This window comes from Triticum aestivum, chromosome 1B, assembly GCF_018294505.1.
Source record: "Triticum aestivum cultivar Chinese Spring chromosome 1B, IWGSC CS RefSeq v2.1, whole genome shotgun sequence".
In the NCBI taxonomy this organism is placed as follows: Eukaryota; Viridiplantae; Streptophyta; class Magnoliopsida; order Poales; family Poaceae; genus Triticum; species Triticum aestivum.
Genome location: NC_057795.1, coordinates 229,996,249 through 230,014,166, shown reverse-complemented (window position 1 = coordinate 230,014,166; position 17,918 = coordinate 229,996,249). Strand labels below are relative to the sequence as shown.

The window sequence follows — 17,918 nt, the reverse complement described above, 5'->3', positions numbered from 1 at the left end:
AACGCTAAATCCTTACATATAAAAAAACACGCATTTTCATATAGCCCCTTTGTAAGGTCAAAAACTGACATGGAAAAAGTGGGTATGGACTGGGCACATGCATTTATCAAAACCTCCTTCCCTGCCTTGTATACGTTGCCAAATTCTATCCTTCAGATACGCAAAGATCTTTCACTGTCCCACATACACTGAGAGTCCCATGTATCCCATTCCAAGTATCACAACCCGGTCCCAGATGGTGCAGCATAGCTTTTCGAACATCATTCTTGGTATTTTTACTGAACATGATAGCAGATTTGTCAAAGTTGTGGCTTGACTCTCTGATAGAGAAGCCAATTAGAACCAACAATTAGGTACGGTAGAGCATTGGTAACCATATATATGTGAGTATCTTAAATCAATGAAAAAAGAAAGATACAATTATCTACACTGATACATTAATGTTTGTTCTTGCACTCTGCCGGCGCAGTGACACAGGAAGCAGCCTTAGACACCGATGTGCTGAGGACGAAGATATCCTTCCGTTTCCTCATGCAAAAGAACCTGACACAAAACAGAGACAAAGGCAGGGATAAACATTAATCATGAGTTAGTGTCGTAGAGAGCATTAGGAAGAGACCTTTTACTCTCTGCCGCAGTCTGTGCCACTCGAATTCTGGAATACTAACCTCAGAGATGCACAAAGTTCATGGTCAATATTGTGATGGATCAGCAACCATAGTAGTTTGCTGCATCAAAGAATTTATAGGCTCAGAAATTAATTACCACACAAAATTGATAATCACATTAGTAGAGAACATCGCATTCCAAAATAGAAATTTTGATTTGCACTTTCACCTCCCGCTCCTTAGATATGTAGATGTCAGCAAGTAGAAGTAGATGACAAAAAGATCAAAGAATTTACCACTCAGAAGTGAGGATCACATATTCAGTAGAGAAATCTCATTCCTAAATAGAAATGTGCAAGCTTCTAAAAAACAGTTTTGAAGATAACTCAAACCAAGGTACACACACTATATTCTAATAGCACGCAAACTTATAAAAAATGGTTTTGCGGGCAACTTGAACCAAGATATAGACACTTTATTCTAATAGCTGAAAATATAATATATGTTATAAACACAATCACAAGGAAAAATAGAACTGCACCAAACTGTAACACAATGTTAATCAACGTTTTCAGTATCACATTGTGGATCATAGTATTGAACAATAAGAAGATATTACGTGAGAGAAACGATAAGATTTGCACCATGTATCATAATCTGACACCGCCACTATCATATCGTGGTAAAGGATAATGATTTGTTATCGTTAGAATCACCTAGAGCGATATTTAATTTGTTCGATATTCACATTCATAGCATAGGGCTCTATACAATCGGTCACAGCCAGCCTGTGCACAACATTTTTTCAGGAAATAGCAGGAGTGCTAAGGCAACATAAATCAGCAGGTGGAAGCGTAATTTTCAAGATGATCCCAATTCTTAAATTCACCCTCCGTTCCAAAATAGATGACCCAAAGTTGGGTCATCTATTTTGGAACGGAGGGAGTAGGTATTAAAATAAATAACTACAGAAATCTCGCAAAATCACAACATAAAAAGAATTTGAACCTTTATGGAGTCCTTTTATTTCTATGACAGTATCTAAACAAGAGCTTTATAACTACAGAAATCTTGCAAAATCACAACATAACAAGAATCTGAACCTTTATGGAGTCCTTTTCTTTCTATGAATCATGAAGCTTAGTGCAGATGACTGTATCTAAACAGGAGCTTTCTAGCGATGCAGACTACCTAAAAAAATTATATGCATTACATATTACATATCGAAAGTTGCATTTTTTTCAATTCTACTCCTCACTTCACATAGTAAATATTTTCTTGAACCAGAATACAAAAGAGTTGCTGCTGCATGCATATGCAAAAAACAGAGCATTAATTCTTCTCCTGGAACAGAGAGGCTATTCTCTTGCTAAGCTCTTAAATGCATATATACACAGTTTTGATAAAAATGTGAAGTGACCCTTTGTATTGTTGATACTTGATACTACTTTTGTGCTTCCATACACATCCTGAAAAAATACGAAGGATGGCCTAAAGCAATTTAACTCGAACCGAGTTTCTGAACCAAGCATCAACCACATATAGCAGTGAAGCAACAATGCCCATTTGTCCAAAAATCCAATCATGGTGCAAATCACACAAAATACAATGAACTCAAGTATAGTTATTTTCCTTTGAATGGCTTGTTTTACAGAAAACCATTGTCCTCCATGGAATTTTTATCAAAAAATCATGTTAAGCTTAAATCAGAACACACGTCAAACCTGAGAGAGAGAGAGAGAGAGAGAGAGAGAAAGAGAGAGAGAGATCAGAGGGGAGGGGAATAAGGATTGGGGCAGGTCACCTAAGCAAGGAAGATCACGAGCGCCAAAATCCTACATGAGGCAGCTGGTGCACGCCAAGCTCATCGGCAAATTCATGGACACCAAACAATTTTAAAATGATGCCGAAACTGGAAAGTCCGCACAAGGCACCCAAGATTGACAACCATGTAAGCTTTGAGCGTTGTTCTTGATTAAGAGGCCAAAAGGATAAACAAATGGAATAAGTCTCACCGTCTGTACTCAATTTGCACCGAAGCCAAAATCAATATCCATTGCATCGACGCTTACCTCGAGGGAGAGTAAACCTCCCTGCAAAATTGGAAAGGAAAAAATGAGGATAAAATAAGAACACGAGTCAGTAGAACCTAAGAAAAAGGAGCTAAAAATCAATCCGGTAGAACCTAACACCAGCTCTTGACATGCCAAGTACAGCTAAAGCCATAATAGTGGCAAAGTAAATAAGATCCATTTCTTGTTAATTGCTCAACAAGGTTTCAAATAGTCAACTACCATCATTCTGAAATTTAAGAAAGAATATCACCCTTGCAGTTATGATATGCGCAATAATGAACTTAAAGCATGAAAATTGTTACATTAAGCTTTGAACTATTATCACCCGACCTTTTTTGTTTATAATGAACACTATGTTATAAATGTTCAAGTGCCTTTCTTGTTTAAGCTTGCTATCAATTGGCGATCCAACATTATTGGTTCTCTTTGCAAGTTCGGTAGCTATTCTCATTGGATATGGTATTGCATGGTCAATTGTATAGATAATTTTTATTACAGAATTTGTGTTATCTGTTTCTTAGGTTCCGTAGACGGTAGAGGGGTAATTTGTACTCACTGTTTTTCTAATGAGTGCATGTGGATGCATGCAGACAGTTGAGGAGCAATTAATATTCTCTATTTCTTTAGTGAGTATATGTGGATGCCTAGAAGCAATTCTCTGTTTTTCAACAGATATGTTGATGTATGGAAAATGTATGCAGATTGCCTAACTATGTAAAAATAAACACAAACCCAACATTTTGCTTAAAGTACACAAAACATTTAGAGGAATATCGATGACAAAATACATAAAAACAAAATGTTGCATCTTGAATAATAAAAGTTATCTACCCAGGTCAAAAAATTTATCTACCAAATGTTTCTCAAGGAGACCATCTTTCTGATACATTTTGATCAAACCCCATGTATAGTGAGTGCAGCAGTGGTTGCAAGCAAAGAGCCTTGCCTGAATGTGAAACGATGCTTGGCATGAGCGGCCTAGCATTGCTAGTGCTACAAAAATGGATAATCCAGCAGCAGATAGTGATGCCTCCGTCAATAAAATCCCTAGGAATTTTCCTGCAAACATCAACACAAAAACAAATCCCAAAACACGGTCCTACTCAGTAGAAATCTAAAAACTGCACTGGACAATGCCAGCAAAAAAGTCACACCCCACCAACCATCATTACACCATATTGTAAATTTTGCATTTTCAGTGTTACGATCGTTCATACATATATCATCTACCAGTTTTCCATAAATAGACCAAGTTAATCATTCTGTTCTACAAAAAGACCTAAATCACTACTGTCGAATATCCACGCTCGAAGTAAAAAACATCAATTCATAGCTAATCCCCGAATACAGATAGTAATCCGACGAAAAACCAAAACACCACATTCACCACATATGGAGATCTGAAGATCGGAAGGGAGGCGGATGGTACCTGTAAAAGTCGAGGGACTTGAGCTTTCTCGCGGAGATCATGGCTAAACGCACACAGCACACAGCACACACGCAGCAAGTAGGGCAGCAGGATAAGGGAGTTAGGGAGAGCAGGGATTCAGAGGAAATTACCTTGCCGGGGACGAGATTCCTGGCAGCAACGGTGGAGCTTACTCGCGGCGGCGACGGGTGTGACTCAAGGAGGCGGCTAGCGAATCCAGGTGACAGCGGCGGCGAGGCCATGCGGGCGCCCTCGATCCAATCTTCCGCCCTGCTCTTGTCAATCGAGCGAACATGGTTAGGAGTGGCTTCTGCTGGGCTTGGGCTGAGCTCCATCACGGTGTATCCCTGACGTGTCGACGGTGCCCTCATGGCGCATCGAGGGCGGCGGCATTGGAGAGGAGGGACGGGGAGGAGATGAGGCGGAGGGGCCGCGGGCTTGACAAGGAAGGTTGGCGGCTAGGGCTTTGACCCTTTTGCACGTTCCGCGGGACGAGCGCGGCGCGCGGGCGAATGGTATTGGCGAATCTCGACCGCGATGAGATGTGCAACCGGTGCCACCGACGAACGGGGCCAGGAGCAGTGTTGGCCCACTTGTCATCGCTACAGGACGGACGCGGGTGCATAAGCGGTGTACATACGCATCGGCCTATCCCTGCGCAACTGCTCCCCATACCGCACGACGCGGGCAGCGCGCGAGGAGCGGTCCCCCAGACGCATTTGACCCACGACACGACGTGATGCGGGAGGCAACACTCACACAAAAAAGCCACAGCCATTAGATGGATGTGTGGGGCCAAAGAGCAGGCAGGCCCACTGGCAGCCGCACCAACTGGTGAACCAGAGGGGCGAGCGGAAAACAGAAACAAAGGCAATGCCCATGACGAGTGCACGCGGCGCGGCAGGAGAGGCCGCTAGCGCACCAAAAAACGGCGACCCAGCCAATGAGGTTTTGCCCGAGCCCACAGGTCATCCCCCATCCAAAACTCATCGTGCGGTCAAAAGGGCAACGGTAGATTTTCAGCGACGATCCAACGAGCACCAGCAAAAAATCAACTGTTTTACCAACATCCAACGACCCAGATGGAAGCAGATGCCTAGCCTCATTATATGTTAAAATAAGCATTAAAACTTTCTTGCCTAGCCATAATGTCATCAAATTCATCTAAGCACGGGCTATGAATTTTAGTAGAGGGGATTTCAACTTTATCATATCTATAGAGAGAATTTACCTTTACTACCTGTGTCGGGTTATCAAGACAATGTGGTTCTTCAACAGGAGGTATATAAAGACCATGTATTCCTTCAATAGAAGGTAAATTCTTAACATCTTCAGCTTTAATACCTTTTTCTTTCACTGATTTCTTCGCCTCTTGCATATCTTCAGGATTGAGAATAAAACACCTCTCTTCTTCGGAGTGGGTTTAGGAATAGGCTCAGGAGTTGGCTCAATTGGTTCAGGTATTGCCTCAGGAATTGGCTCAGGAAGAGTCCAACTATTTTCATTAGTCAACATATTATTCAATAGTAATTCAACTTCGTCGACTGTTCTTTCCTTGAAAATACAACCAGCACAACTATCTAAGTAGTCCTTGGAAGCATCGGTTAGTCCATTATAAAAGATATCAAGTATTTCATTTTTCTTGAGAGGATGGTCAGGCAAACATTAAGTAACCGGAGAAGCCTCCCCCAAGCTCGTGGGAGACTCTCTTCTTTGATTTGCACAAATTATATATTCCCCGCAAGGCAGCTTGTTTCTTATGAGTAAGGAAATATTTAGCAGAGAAGTAATAAATCATATCCTGGGAACTACGCACACAACCAGGAGCAAGAGAATTATACCAAGTCTTAGCATCACCCTTTAATGAGAACGGAAATATCTTAAGGATATAAAAATAGCGAGACTTCTCATCATGAGTAAACAGGGTGGCTATATCATTCAACTTGGTAAGATGTGCCACAACAGTTTCAGATTCAAGGCCATAAAAAGGATCGGATTCAACTAAAGTAATAATTTTGGGATCAACAGAGAACTCATAATCCTTATCAGTAACACAGATAGGTGAAGTAGCAAAAGCAAGGTCATGTTTCATTCTAGCATTAAGAGACTGCTGCTTCCATTTAGCTAATAATTTTTTAAGATCATATCTATCATTGCAAGCAAAGATAGCTCTAGCAGCTTCTTCATTCATAACATAACCCTAAGTAACAACAGGCAATTCATAATCATTGGGAGAATTTTCATCATCACTATCATCAATAATAGCATCTACAATAATTTCATTCCCCCTAACTCTAGCAAGTTGTTCATCAAGAAAATCACCTAATGGCAAAGTGGTATCACGCACAGAAGTAGTTTTATCATAAGTATCATGCATAACAGAAGTGGCATCATCAAAAACATACAACATATCAGAGTTCATAGCAGTAGCAGGTTTAGGTGTCGCAAGTTTACTCAAAACAGAAGGAGAATCTAGTGCAGAGCTAGATGGCAGTTCCTTACCTCCCCTCGTAGTTGAGGGAAAAATCGTAGTTCTGTCGTCTTTCAAGTTCTTCATAGTGATTAACAGATATAAATCCCAAGTGACTTAGAGAATAGAGCTATGCTCCCCGGCAACGGCGCCATAAATTAGTCTTGCTAACCCACAAGTGTAGGGGATCGCAACAGCTTTCGAGATTAAAGTATTCAACCCAAATTTATTGATTCGACACAAGGGGAGCCAAAGAATATTCTTGAGTATTAGCAGTTGAGTTGTCAATTCAACCACACCTGGATAACTTAGTATTTGTAGCAAAGTATTTAGTAGTAAAAGTGGTATGATAATAAAGGTAACAGTAGCAAAAATAATGTTTTGGGGTTTTGTAGTAGTTGTAACAATAGCAACGGAAAAGTAAAAAAGCGAAGAACAATATGTGAAAAGCTCGTAGGCAATGGATCAGTGATGGATAATTATGCCGGATGCGAATCCTCATGTAATAGCTATAACATAGGGTGACATAGAACTAGCTCCAGTTCATCAATGTAATGTAGGCATGTATTCCGTAAATAGTCATACGTGCTTATGGAAAAGAACTTGCATGACATCTTTTGTCCTACCCTCCCGTGGCAGCAGAGTCCTAATGGAAACTAAGGGATATTAAGGCCTCCTTTTAATAAAGAACCGGAACAAAGCATTAACACATAGTGAATACATGAACTCCTCAAACTATGGTCATCACCGAGAAGTATCCCGATTGTTGTCACTTCGGGGTTGTCGGATCATAACACATAATAGGTGACTATAGACTTGCAAGATAGGATCAAGAACACACATATATTCATGAAAACATAATAGGTTCAGATCTGAAATCATGACACTCGGGCCCTAGTGACAAGCATTAAGCATAGCAAAGTCATAGCAACATCAATCTCAGAACATAGTGGATACTAGGCATCAAACCCTAACAAAACTAACTTGATTACATGGTAAATCTCATCCAACCCATCACTGTCCAGCAAGCCTACGATGGAATTACTCACGCACGGCGATGAGCATCATGAAATTGATGATGGAGGATGGTTGATGATGACAACAGCGACGAATCCCCCTCTCCGGAGCCCCGAACGAACTCCAGATCAGCCCTCCCGAGAGAGATTAGGGCTTGGCGGCGGCTCCATGTCATAAAACGCGATGAAATTTTCTCCCTGATTTTTTTCTCCCCGAACGTGAATATATGGAATTGGAGTTGAGGTCGGTGGAGGTCCAGGGGGTCCACGAGATAGGGGGCGCGCCGCCCACCCTCATGGACAGGGTGTGGGGCCCCTGGTCTTGATTCTTTCACCAGTATTTTTTATATTTTCTGAAAAGTGCCTCCGTGGATTTTCAGGGCATTCCGAGAACTTTTCTTTTCTACATATAAAACAACATCATGGCAGTTCTGCTGAAAACAGCGTCAGTCCGGGTTAGTTTCATTCAAATTATGCAAGTTAGAGTCCAAAACAAGGGCAAAAGTGTTTGGAAAAGTAGATACGTTGGAGACGTATCACTAAGCGACGCGAGCAGCAAGCACGGCCCAGCGCTCAGGCGCGCCCGACGTGCATCAGCCATGGAATTGTCGGAACAGCAGTGGATTGATCGACGGAAGTGAGGATCCGATGCACCCCTACCTGACGCACCAAATGTCGGATTTTGGGTTCCTCAAACCCTTGATAGGTTCGAACTCTGGGGTGCGAGTGGAGATCTCAACCTACCCAGCCTGCCTACTTGCGATCCTCCTAAGCCAAGCGCGTCAAGCTCAAAGGGGCAAAGAGACACAACAGTTTATCCTGGTTCAGGCCACCTTGCGGAGTAATACCCTACTCCAGCGTTTTGGTGGATTGCCTCGAAAGGCTGGGGATGAACTACTATAGTGGATGAACTGGCCTCAGGAGGTGAGGTGTTCTTGAGCTCAAGAGAGCTAGTGAGGTGGCTGGATGAGAAGGGATCTAAGCTCCCCCTCCTTAGTGATGGCTAAGTCCTATTTATAGTGGCCTTGGTCCTCTTCCCAAATGTTGGCGGGAAGGGATCCCACAACGGCCAGATTTGAAGGGGGACAAGTAGTAAATCCTATCCTGACTAAAGTGGTTTTTGTCTGGGAAAAGCCTCTGGTCGTGACGCTACGGTGGGCTCGGTTATGACCTCCGTCATGTCGTCCTGGCGGTCTTGGTCTTGTTGCACCAGAATGGAAACTTTTGGCTGATTCCTCGGGTCTCCACACCTTCCGCTTGCCTCCTTTGCACCAAGGTATAAACTGGCGCCCTGCGCCCGCTGGCGCCCACCTGGCCTTGGTCGTCATGGCTCACGTCAGCTGAGCCTCGTGAGGTGCACCTTGCATAGAACTCTCTGCACCTCGGAAGCCAGCCTGAGGAGGCCGATCCCTCGGGGGTCTTGGCATTGTCCACGTCGCGAGGCTTGGCCCCTCGCGAGGGTCTTAAGCTGTTGATGCTGAAGTTGGGCCGTACCAGGCCGCCGATGGAGCCGCGCAGTGGGCCGCAGGCAGGCAAGTCTGGGTACCCCCATATCTTGAACGCCAACAAGCGATGGTGTAGATGCTCAGAAACTCTGCCGAGTTTAGCCTCCCATCATACTTCTTGGGTATATCTGGCTTGAACGTGTGGACAGACAGCCAACGGACTTGCCGCAGCTCACGAGTAAAGGCAAGGCACCCAACCTCGAAAGGTAGGCATCCGCCAATATCGAGCGCAGGCTCATCGACGTCAGGACCATCACACCCATTGGTCCGGTGGTGGTTGTCGCGACGTCGCTCAATGACAACACGCGTGTCTCCCCTTCGCCTATCCTCCGGGGCTCGCCACCGGTCTAGATGCGCTCGAGGGTCAAAAGAGGCCATCGAGACATCGTACGGTTCTTGGTTCTGCTGCGCTCACGCTGGCCGCCGTGGCGGGGACTATACTGTGGGGGTGGCCCCTTCTCTACGACCAGCAGCATGAGCCGTCATCGTCGCTTGGTGAGGCCGTGGCGGGCCAGCTTGCTGCGAGCCCCCAGCCTCGGCAAAACCGAGCAGACTCTGGATGGTGGCACACCACTCGTCCATCTACTCGGCCACTAGCGGGAACCTTACTAACAGCTGAGCCTGCGCCATGACCTCCATAGTCGTACTCGGCATGGGTGATGACGATGCATATCGTACCATCACTCGGCTCCTGACGGTGTCAGCAGCGATAGTACCACATCCCCGTTGTTACGTGGCGGCCACCAGGATGGCATGGTGGCATGGCGAAGGCGCTTGAGGGCCAGCAACTCTGTCGGGCGCAACGACTTGGTCGACTCACCCCGGGGGAGGTGCACGCGCTGCGGTCGCTCCCGTGATGGGGGCGGCCGGAGGGCGGCGATTCGCCCCAGACTGAGCGCCATCACTGCGGTTGTGCCCATCGGCGAGAGGAAGGAGTGTGGACGGAGTAACCCCTTCACCCGTACCTCATTGAGCATGGCCATCGGGGTGTTGCTGATGTTGCTCTCCTCCGGTGTCTCTCGCTCCTGCTTCGGCTGCAGGGGAAGTGGTGACGATGTCACCTGCTCCAACCACATCCCCAGCAGCGTCCACATGTTGGGGAACGTAGCAGAAATTCAAAATTTTCCTACGAATCACCAAGATCTATCTATGGAGAAACTAGCAACGAGAGAGAGGGGAGTGCATCTACATACCCTTGTAGATCGCTAAGCGGAAGCGTTCAAGAGAATGGGGTTGAAGGAGTCGTACTCGTTGTGATCCAAATCACCAGAGATCCTAGTGCCGAACGGACGGCACCTCCGCGTTCAACACACGTACAGCCCGGTGACGTCTCCCATGCCTTGATCCAGCAAGGAGAGAGGGAGGGGTTGAGGAAGACTCTATCCAGCAGCAGCACAACGGCGTGGTGGTGGTGGAGGAGCGTGGCAATCCTGCAGGGCTTCGCCAAGCACCTGCGGGAGAGGAGGAGGTGTCACGGGAGGGAGGGAGGCGCCAGGGCTTCAGGTGCGGCTGCCCTCCCTCCCCTCCACTATATATAGGGGCAAGGGAGAGGGGGAGGGCGCAGCCTTGCCCCTTCCTCCAAGGAAGGGGTGCGGCCAAAGGGGGGAGGAGTCCATCCTCCCCAAGGCACCTCGGAGGTGCCTTCCCCTTTTAGGACTCTCCCCTCCCCAAGTCTCCTTGGCGCATGGGCCTCTTGGGGCTGGTGCCCTTGGCCCATATAGGCCAAGGCGCACCCCCTACAGCCCATGTGGCCCCCCGGGGCAGGTGGACCCCCCCGGTGGACCCCCGGACCCCTTTCGGCACTCCCGGTACAATACCGATAAAGTGCGAAACTTTTCCGGCGACCAAAATAAGACTTCCCATATATAAATCTTTACCTCCGGACCATTCCGGAACTCCTCGTGACGTCCGGGATCTCATCCGGGACTCCGAACAACATTCGGTAACCACATACAAACTTCCTTTATAACCCTAGCGTCATCGAACCTTAAGTGTGTAGACCCTACGGGTTCGGGAACCATGCAGACATGACCGAGACGTTCTCCGGTCAATAACCAACAGCGGGATCTGGATACCCATGTTGGCTCCCACATGTTCCACGATGATCTCATCGGATGAACCACGATGTCAAGGACTCAATCGATCCCGTATACAATTCCCTTTGTCTAGCGGTATTGTACTTGCCCGAGATTCGATCGTCGGTATCCCGATACCTTGTTCAATCTCGTTACCGGCAAGTCTCTTTACTCGTTCCGTAACACATCATCCCGTGATCAACCCCTTGGTCACATTGTGCACATTATGATGATGTCCTACCGAGTGGGCCCAGAGATACCTCTCCGTTTACACGGAGTGACAAATCCCAGTCTCGATTCGTGCCAACCCAACAGACACTTTCAGAGATACCTGTAGTGCACCTTTATAGCCACCCAGTTACGTTGTGACGTTTGGTACACCCAAAGCATTCCTACGGTATCCGGGAGTTGCACAATCTCATGGTCTAAGGAAATGATACTTGACATTAGAAAAGCTTTAGCATACGAACTACACGATCCTTGTGCTAGGCTTAGGATTGGGTCTTGTCCATCACATCATTCTCCTAATGATGTGATCCCGTTATCAATGACATCCAATGTCCATGGTCAGGAAACCGTAACCATCTATTGATCAACGAGCTAGTCAATCAGAGGCTTACTAGGGACATGGTGTTGTCTATGTATCCACACATGTATCTGAGTTTCCTATCAATACAATTATAGCATGGATAATAAACGATTATCATGAACAAGGAAATATAATAATAACTAATTTATTATTGCCTCTAGGGCATATTTCCAACAGTCTCCCACTTGCACTAGAGTCAATAATCTAGTTCACATCGCCATGTGATTAACACTCACAGGTCACATCGCCATGTGACCAACATCCAAAGAGTTTACTAGTGTCATTAAACTAGTTCACATCATCATGTGATTAAGACTCAATGAGTTCTGGGGTTTGATCATGTTTTGCTTGTGAGAGAGGTTTTAGTCAACGGGTCTTCAACAATCAGATCTGTATGTATTTCGCAATTCTCTATGTCATATTGTAAATGCTGCTTCCACGCTCCACTTGAAGCTATTCCAAATGGTTGCTCCACTATACGTATCCGGTTTGCTACTCAGAGTCATTCGGATAGGTGTTAAAGCTTGCATCGTCGTAACCCTTTACGCCGAACTCTTTATCACCTCCATAATTGAGAAATAAATCCTTATTACTCCAAGGACAATTTTGACCGCTATCTGGTGATCCACTCCTTGATCACCTTTGTACCCTCTTGCCAGACATGTGGCAAGGCACACATCAGGTGCGGTACATAGCATAGCATACTATAGAGCCTATGTCTGAAGCATAGGGGACGTCCTTCGTCCTTTCTCTCTTTTCTGCCGTGGTCGAGCTTTAACTCTTAACTTCATACCTTACAACTCAGGCAAGAACTCCTTCTTTGACTGATCCATCTTGAACTCCTTCAAGATCACGTCAAGGTATGTGCTCATTTGAAAGTACCATTAAGCGTTTTGATCCATCCTCATAGATCTTGATGCTCAATGTTCAAGTAGCTTAATCCAGGTTTTCACTTGAAAAACACTTTTCAAATAACCCTATATGCATTCCAGAAATTCTACATCATTTCTGATCAATAATATGTCAATAACATATACTCATCAGAAATTCTATAGTGCTCCCACTCACTTCTTTGGAAATACAAGTTTCTCATAAACTTTGTATAAACCCAAAATCTTTGATCATCTTATCAAAGTGTACATTCCAACTCCGAGATGCGTACTCCAGTCCATGGAAGGATCGCTGGAGCTAGCATACCTTTTAGCATCCTTAGGATCGACAAAACCTTTCTGATTGTATCACATACAACCTTTCCTTACGAAAACTGGTAAGGAAACTCGTTTTGACATCCATCTGCCAGATTTCATAAATGCAGCTAATGCTAACATGATTCCGACGGACTTAAGCATCGCTACGGATGAGAAAATCTCATCGTAGTCAACTCCTTGAACTTGTGAAAAACTCTTCGCCACAAGTCGAGCTTCATAGACGGTGACATTACCGTCCACGTCCGTCTTCTTCTTAAAGATCCATTTATCTCAATGGCTTGCCGATCATCGGGCAAGTCCACCAAAGTCCATGCTTTGTTTTGATACATGGATCCTATCTCGGATTTCATGGCTTCTAACCATTTGTCGGAATTTGGGCCCACCATCGCTTCTCCATAGCTCGTAGGTTCATTGTTGTCTAGCAACATGACCTTCAAGACAGGATTACTGTACCACTCTGAAGCAGTACGCATCCTTGTCACCCTACGAGGTACGGTAGTGACTTGATCCGAAGTTTCATGATCACTATCATAAGCTTCCACTTCAATTGGTGTAGGTGCCACAGGAACAACTTCCTGTGCCCTGCTACACACTAGTTGTAGTGACGGTTCAATAACCATATCAAGTCTCCACCATCCTCCCACTCAACTTTTCGAGACAAACTTTTCCTCGAGAAAGGACCCGATTCAAGAAACAATCCCTATTGCTTTCGGATCTGAATTAGGAGGTATACCCAACTGTTTTGGGTGTCCTATGAAGATACATTTTATCCGCTTTGGGTTTGAGCTTATCAACCTGAAACTTTTTCACATAAGCGTTGCAGCCCCAAACCTTTAAGAAATGACAGCTTAGGTTTCTCTGAACCATAGTTCATACGGTGTCATCTCAATGGAATTACGTGGTGCCCTATTTAAAGTGAGTGCGGTTGTCTCTAATGCCTAACCCATGAACGATAGTGGTAATTCGATAAGAGACATCATGCTACGCACCATATCCAATAGGGTGCAACTATGATGTTCGGACACACCATCACACTATGGTGTTCCAGGCGGTATTAATTGTGAAACAATTTCCACAATGTCTTAATTGCGTGCCAAAGCTCGTAACTCAGATACTCATCTCTATGATCATATCATAGACATTTTATCCTCTTGTCACAATGATCTTCAACTTCACTCTGAAATTACTTGAACCATTCAGTAATTCAGACTTGTGTTTCATCAAGTAAATATACTCAACATCTACTCGAATCATCTGTGAAGTAAGAACATAACGATATTCACTGCATGCCTCAGCACTCATTGGACTGCACACATCACAATGTGTTACTTCCAACAAGTTGCTATCTTGTTCCATCTCACTGAAACGAGGCTTTTCAGTCATCTTGCCCATGTGGTATGATTTGCATATCTCAAGTGATTCAAAATCAAGTGAGTCTAAACGATCCATTTGCATGGAGTTTCTTCATGCGTATACACCAATAGACATGGTTCGCATGTCTCAAACTTTTCAAAAACGAGTGAGTCCAAAGATCCATCAACATGGAGCTTCATCATGCGTTTTACACCAATATGACTTACATGGCAGTGCCACAAGTAAGTGGTACTATCATTACTATCTTATATCCTTTTTGGCATGAAAATGTGTATCACTACGATCGAGATTCAATAAACCATTCCTTTTAGGTGCTAGACCATTGAAGGTATTATTCAAATAAACAGAGTAACCATTATTCTCCTTAAATGAATAACCGTATTGCGACAGACATAATCCAATCATGTCTATGCTCAACGCAAACACCAAATAACAATTATTTAGGTTTAACACCAATCTCGATGGTAGAGGGAGCGAGCGATGCTTGATCACATCAACCTTGGAAACACTTCCAACACGTATCGTCAGCTCACCTTTAGCTAGTCTCCGTTTATTCCGTAGCTTTTATTTCGAGTTACTAACACTTAGCAACCGAACCGGTATCTAATACCCTGGTGCTACTAGGAGTACTAGTAAAGTACACATTAACATAATGTATATCCAATATACTTCTATCGACCTTGCCAGCCATCTTATCTACCAAGTATCTAGGGTAATTCTGCTCCAGTGGCTGTTCCCCTTATTACAGAAGCACTTAGTCTCGGGTTTTGGGTTCAACATTGGGTTTCTTCACTGGAGCAGCAGCTGATTTGCCGTTTCATGAAGTATCCCTTCTTGCCCTTGCCCTTCTTGAAACTAGTGGTTTCACCAACCATCAACAATTGATGCTCCTTCTTGATTTCTACTTTCGCGGTGTCAAACATCGCGAATACCTCAAGGATCATCATATGTATCCCTGATATGTTATAGTTCATCACGAAGCTCTAGCAGCTTGGTGGCAATGACTTTGGAGAAACATCACTATCTCATCTGGAAGATCAACTCCCACTCGATTCAAGTGATTGTTGCACTCAGACAATCTGAGCACAAGCTCATCGATTGAGCTTTCTCCCTTAGTTTGCAGGCTAAGAAAATCGTCGGAGGTCTCATACCTCTTGACGTGGGCACGAGCCTGAAATCCCAATTTCAGACCTCGAAACATCTCATATGTTCCGCGACGTTTCGAAAACGTCTTTGGTGCCTCTACTCTAAACCATTTAACTGAACTATCACGTAGTTATCAAAACGTGTATGTCCGATGTTCGCAACATCCACAGACGACATTTGGGGTTCAGCACACTAAGCGGTGCATTAAGGACATTAGCTTTCTACTGTCCGCATAATCGCTACTGTCAACTTTCAACTATATTTTCTCTAGGAACATATCTAAACAGTGGAACTAAAGCGCGAGCTTACGACATAATTTGCAAAGATCTTTTGACTATGTTCAGGATAATTAAGTTCATCTAATGAACTCCCACTCAGATAGACATCCCTCTAGTCATCTAAGTGATTACATGATCCGAGTCAACTAGGCCGTGTCCGATCATCACGTGAGACGGACTAGTCATCATCGGTGAACATCTTCATGTTGATCGTATCTACTATACGACTCATGCTCGACCTTTCGGTCTCTTGTGTTCCGAGGCCATGTCTGTACATGCTAGGCTCGTCAAGTCAACCTAAGTGTTTCGCGTGTGTAAATCTGTCTTACACCCGTTGTATGTGAACGTAAGAATCCATCACACCCGATCATCACGTGGTGCTTAGAAACGACGAACTTTCGCAACGGTGCACAGTTAGGGGGAACACTTTCTTGAAATTTTAATGAGGGATCATCTTATTTACTACCGTCGTTCTAAGCAAATAAGATGTATAAACATGATAAACATCACATGCAATCAAAAAGTGACATGATATGGCCAATATCATTTTGCTCCTTTTGATCTCCATCTTCGGGGCTCCATGATCATCATCGTCACCGGCATGACACCATGATCTCCATCATCATGATCTCCATCATCGTGTCTCCATGAAGTTGTCTCGCCAACTTATTACTTCTACTACTATGGCTACCGGTTAGCAATAAAGTAAAGTAATTACATGGCGTTGTTCAATGACACGCAGGTCATACAATAAATAAAGACAACTCCTATGGCTCCTGCCGGTTGTCATACTCATCGACATGCAAGTCGTGATTCCTATTACAAGAACATGATCAATCTCATACATCACATATATTCATCACATTCTTCTTGGCCATATCACATCACATAGCATACCCTGCAAAAACAAGTTAGACGTCCTCTAATTGTTGTTTGCATGTTTTACGTGGCTGCTATGGGTTTCTAGCAAGAACGTTTCTTACCTACGCAAAAACCACAACGTGATATGTCAATTGCTATTTACCCTTCATAAGGACCCTTTTCATCGAATCCGTTCCGACTAAAGTGGGAGAGACTGGCACCCGCTAGCCACCTTATGCACCAAGTGCATGTCAGTCGGTGGAACCTGTCTCACGTAAGTGTACGTGTAAGGTCGGTCCGGGCCGCTTCATCCCACAATACCGTCGAAACAAGATTGGACTAGTAACGGTAAGCATATTGAACAAGATCAACGCCCACAACTACTTTGTGTTCTACTCGTGCAAAGAATCTACGCAATAGACCTAGCTCATGATGCCACTGTTGGGGAACGTAGCAGAAATTCAAAATTTTCCTACGAATCACCAAGATCTATCTATGGAGAAACTAGCAACGAGAGAGAGGGGAGTGCATCTACATACCCTTGTAGATCGCTAAGCGGAAGCGTTCAAGAGAACGGGGTTGAAGGAGTCGTACTCGTCGTGATCCAAATCACCGGAGATCCTAGTGCCGAACGGACGGCACCTCCGCGTTCAACACACGTACAGCCCGGTGACGTCTCCCATGCCTTGATCCAGCAAGGAGAGAGGGAGAGGTTGAGGAAGACTCCATCCAGCAGCAGCACAACGGCGTGGTGGTGGTGGAGGAGCGTGGCAATCCTGCAGGGCTTCGCCAAGCACCTGCGGGAGAGGAGGAGGTGTCACGGGAGGGAGGGAGGCGCCAGGGCTTCAGGTGCGGCTGCCCTCCCTCCCCTCCACTATATATAGGGGCAAGGGAGAGGGGGAGGGCGCAGCCTTGCCCCTTCCTCCAAGGAAGGGGTGCGGCCAAAGGGGGGAGGAGTCCATCCTCCCCAAGGCACCTCGGAGGTGCCTTCCCCTTTTAGGACTCTCCCCTCCCCAAGTCTCCTTGGCGCATGGGCCTCTTGGGGCTGGTGCCCTTGGCCCATATAGGCCAAGGCGCACCCCCTACAGCCCATGTGGCCCCCCCGGGGCAGGTGGACCCCCCGGTGGACCCCCGGACCCCTTTCGGCACTCCCGGTACAATACCGATAAAGTGCGAAACTTTTCCGGCGACCAAAATAAGACTTCCCATATATAAATCTTTACCTCCGGACCATTCCGGAACTCCTCGTGACGTCCGGGATCTCATCCGGGACTCCGAACAACA

At 45.3% G+C, this 17,918-nt stretch overlaps 1 protein-coding gene and 1 long non-coding RNA gene across 2 annotated transcripts; both read right to left on the bottom strand.

Moving 5' to 3' along the window:
- Nucleotides 1-236: 236 nt before the first annotated feature.
- Nucleotides 237-2,706, bottom strand: LOC123117263 (uncharacterized). The gene is made up of 4 exons (XR_006457332.1): nt 2,624-2,706; nt 2,413-2,520; nt 669-728; nt 237-543 (listed from the first exon to the last, which is right to left on the bottom strand). It is a non-coding gene; the product is annotated as an uncharacterized lncRNA (long non-coding RNA).
- A 923-nt stretch (nt 2,707-3,629) lies between these two features.
- Nucleotides 3,630-4,610, bottom strand: LOC123117250 (uncharacterized). Its single transcript, XM_044538050.1, has 2 exons — nt 4,244-4,610; nt 3,630-4,112 (listed from the first exon to the last, which is right to left on the bottom strand). The coding sequence occupies exons 1-2, from the start codon at nt 4,481-4,483 to the stop codon at nt 4,017-4,019; spliced, it is 336 nt and encodes a 111-aa protein (XP_044393985.1). The 5' UTR covers nt 4,484-4,610; the 3' UTR covers nt 3,630-4,016.
- Nucleotides 4,611-17,918: the final 13,308 nt, after the last annotated feature.

Bases quoted from the DNA above. Each gene is read 5' to 3' on its own strand.
- LOC123117250 (XM_044538050.1), bottom strand. From the start codon at position 4,483: ATGAGGGCACCGTCGACACGTCAGGGATACACCGTGATGGAGCTCAGC. The intron at 4,113-4,243 runs GTAATTTCCTCT...CGACTTTTACAG, and splicing joins GGAATCTCGTCCCCGGCAAG to GTACCATCCGCCTCCCTTCC.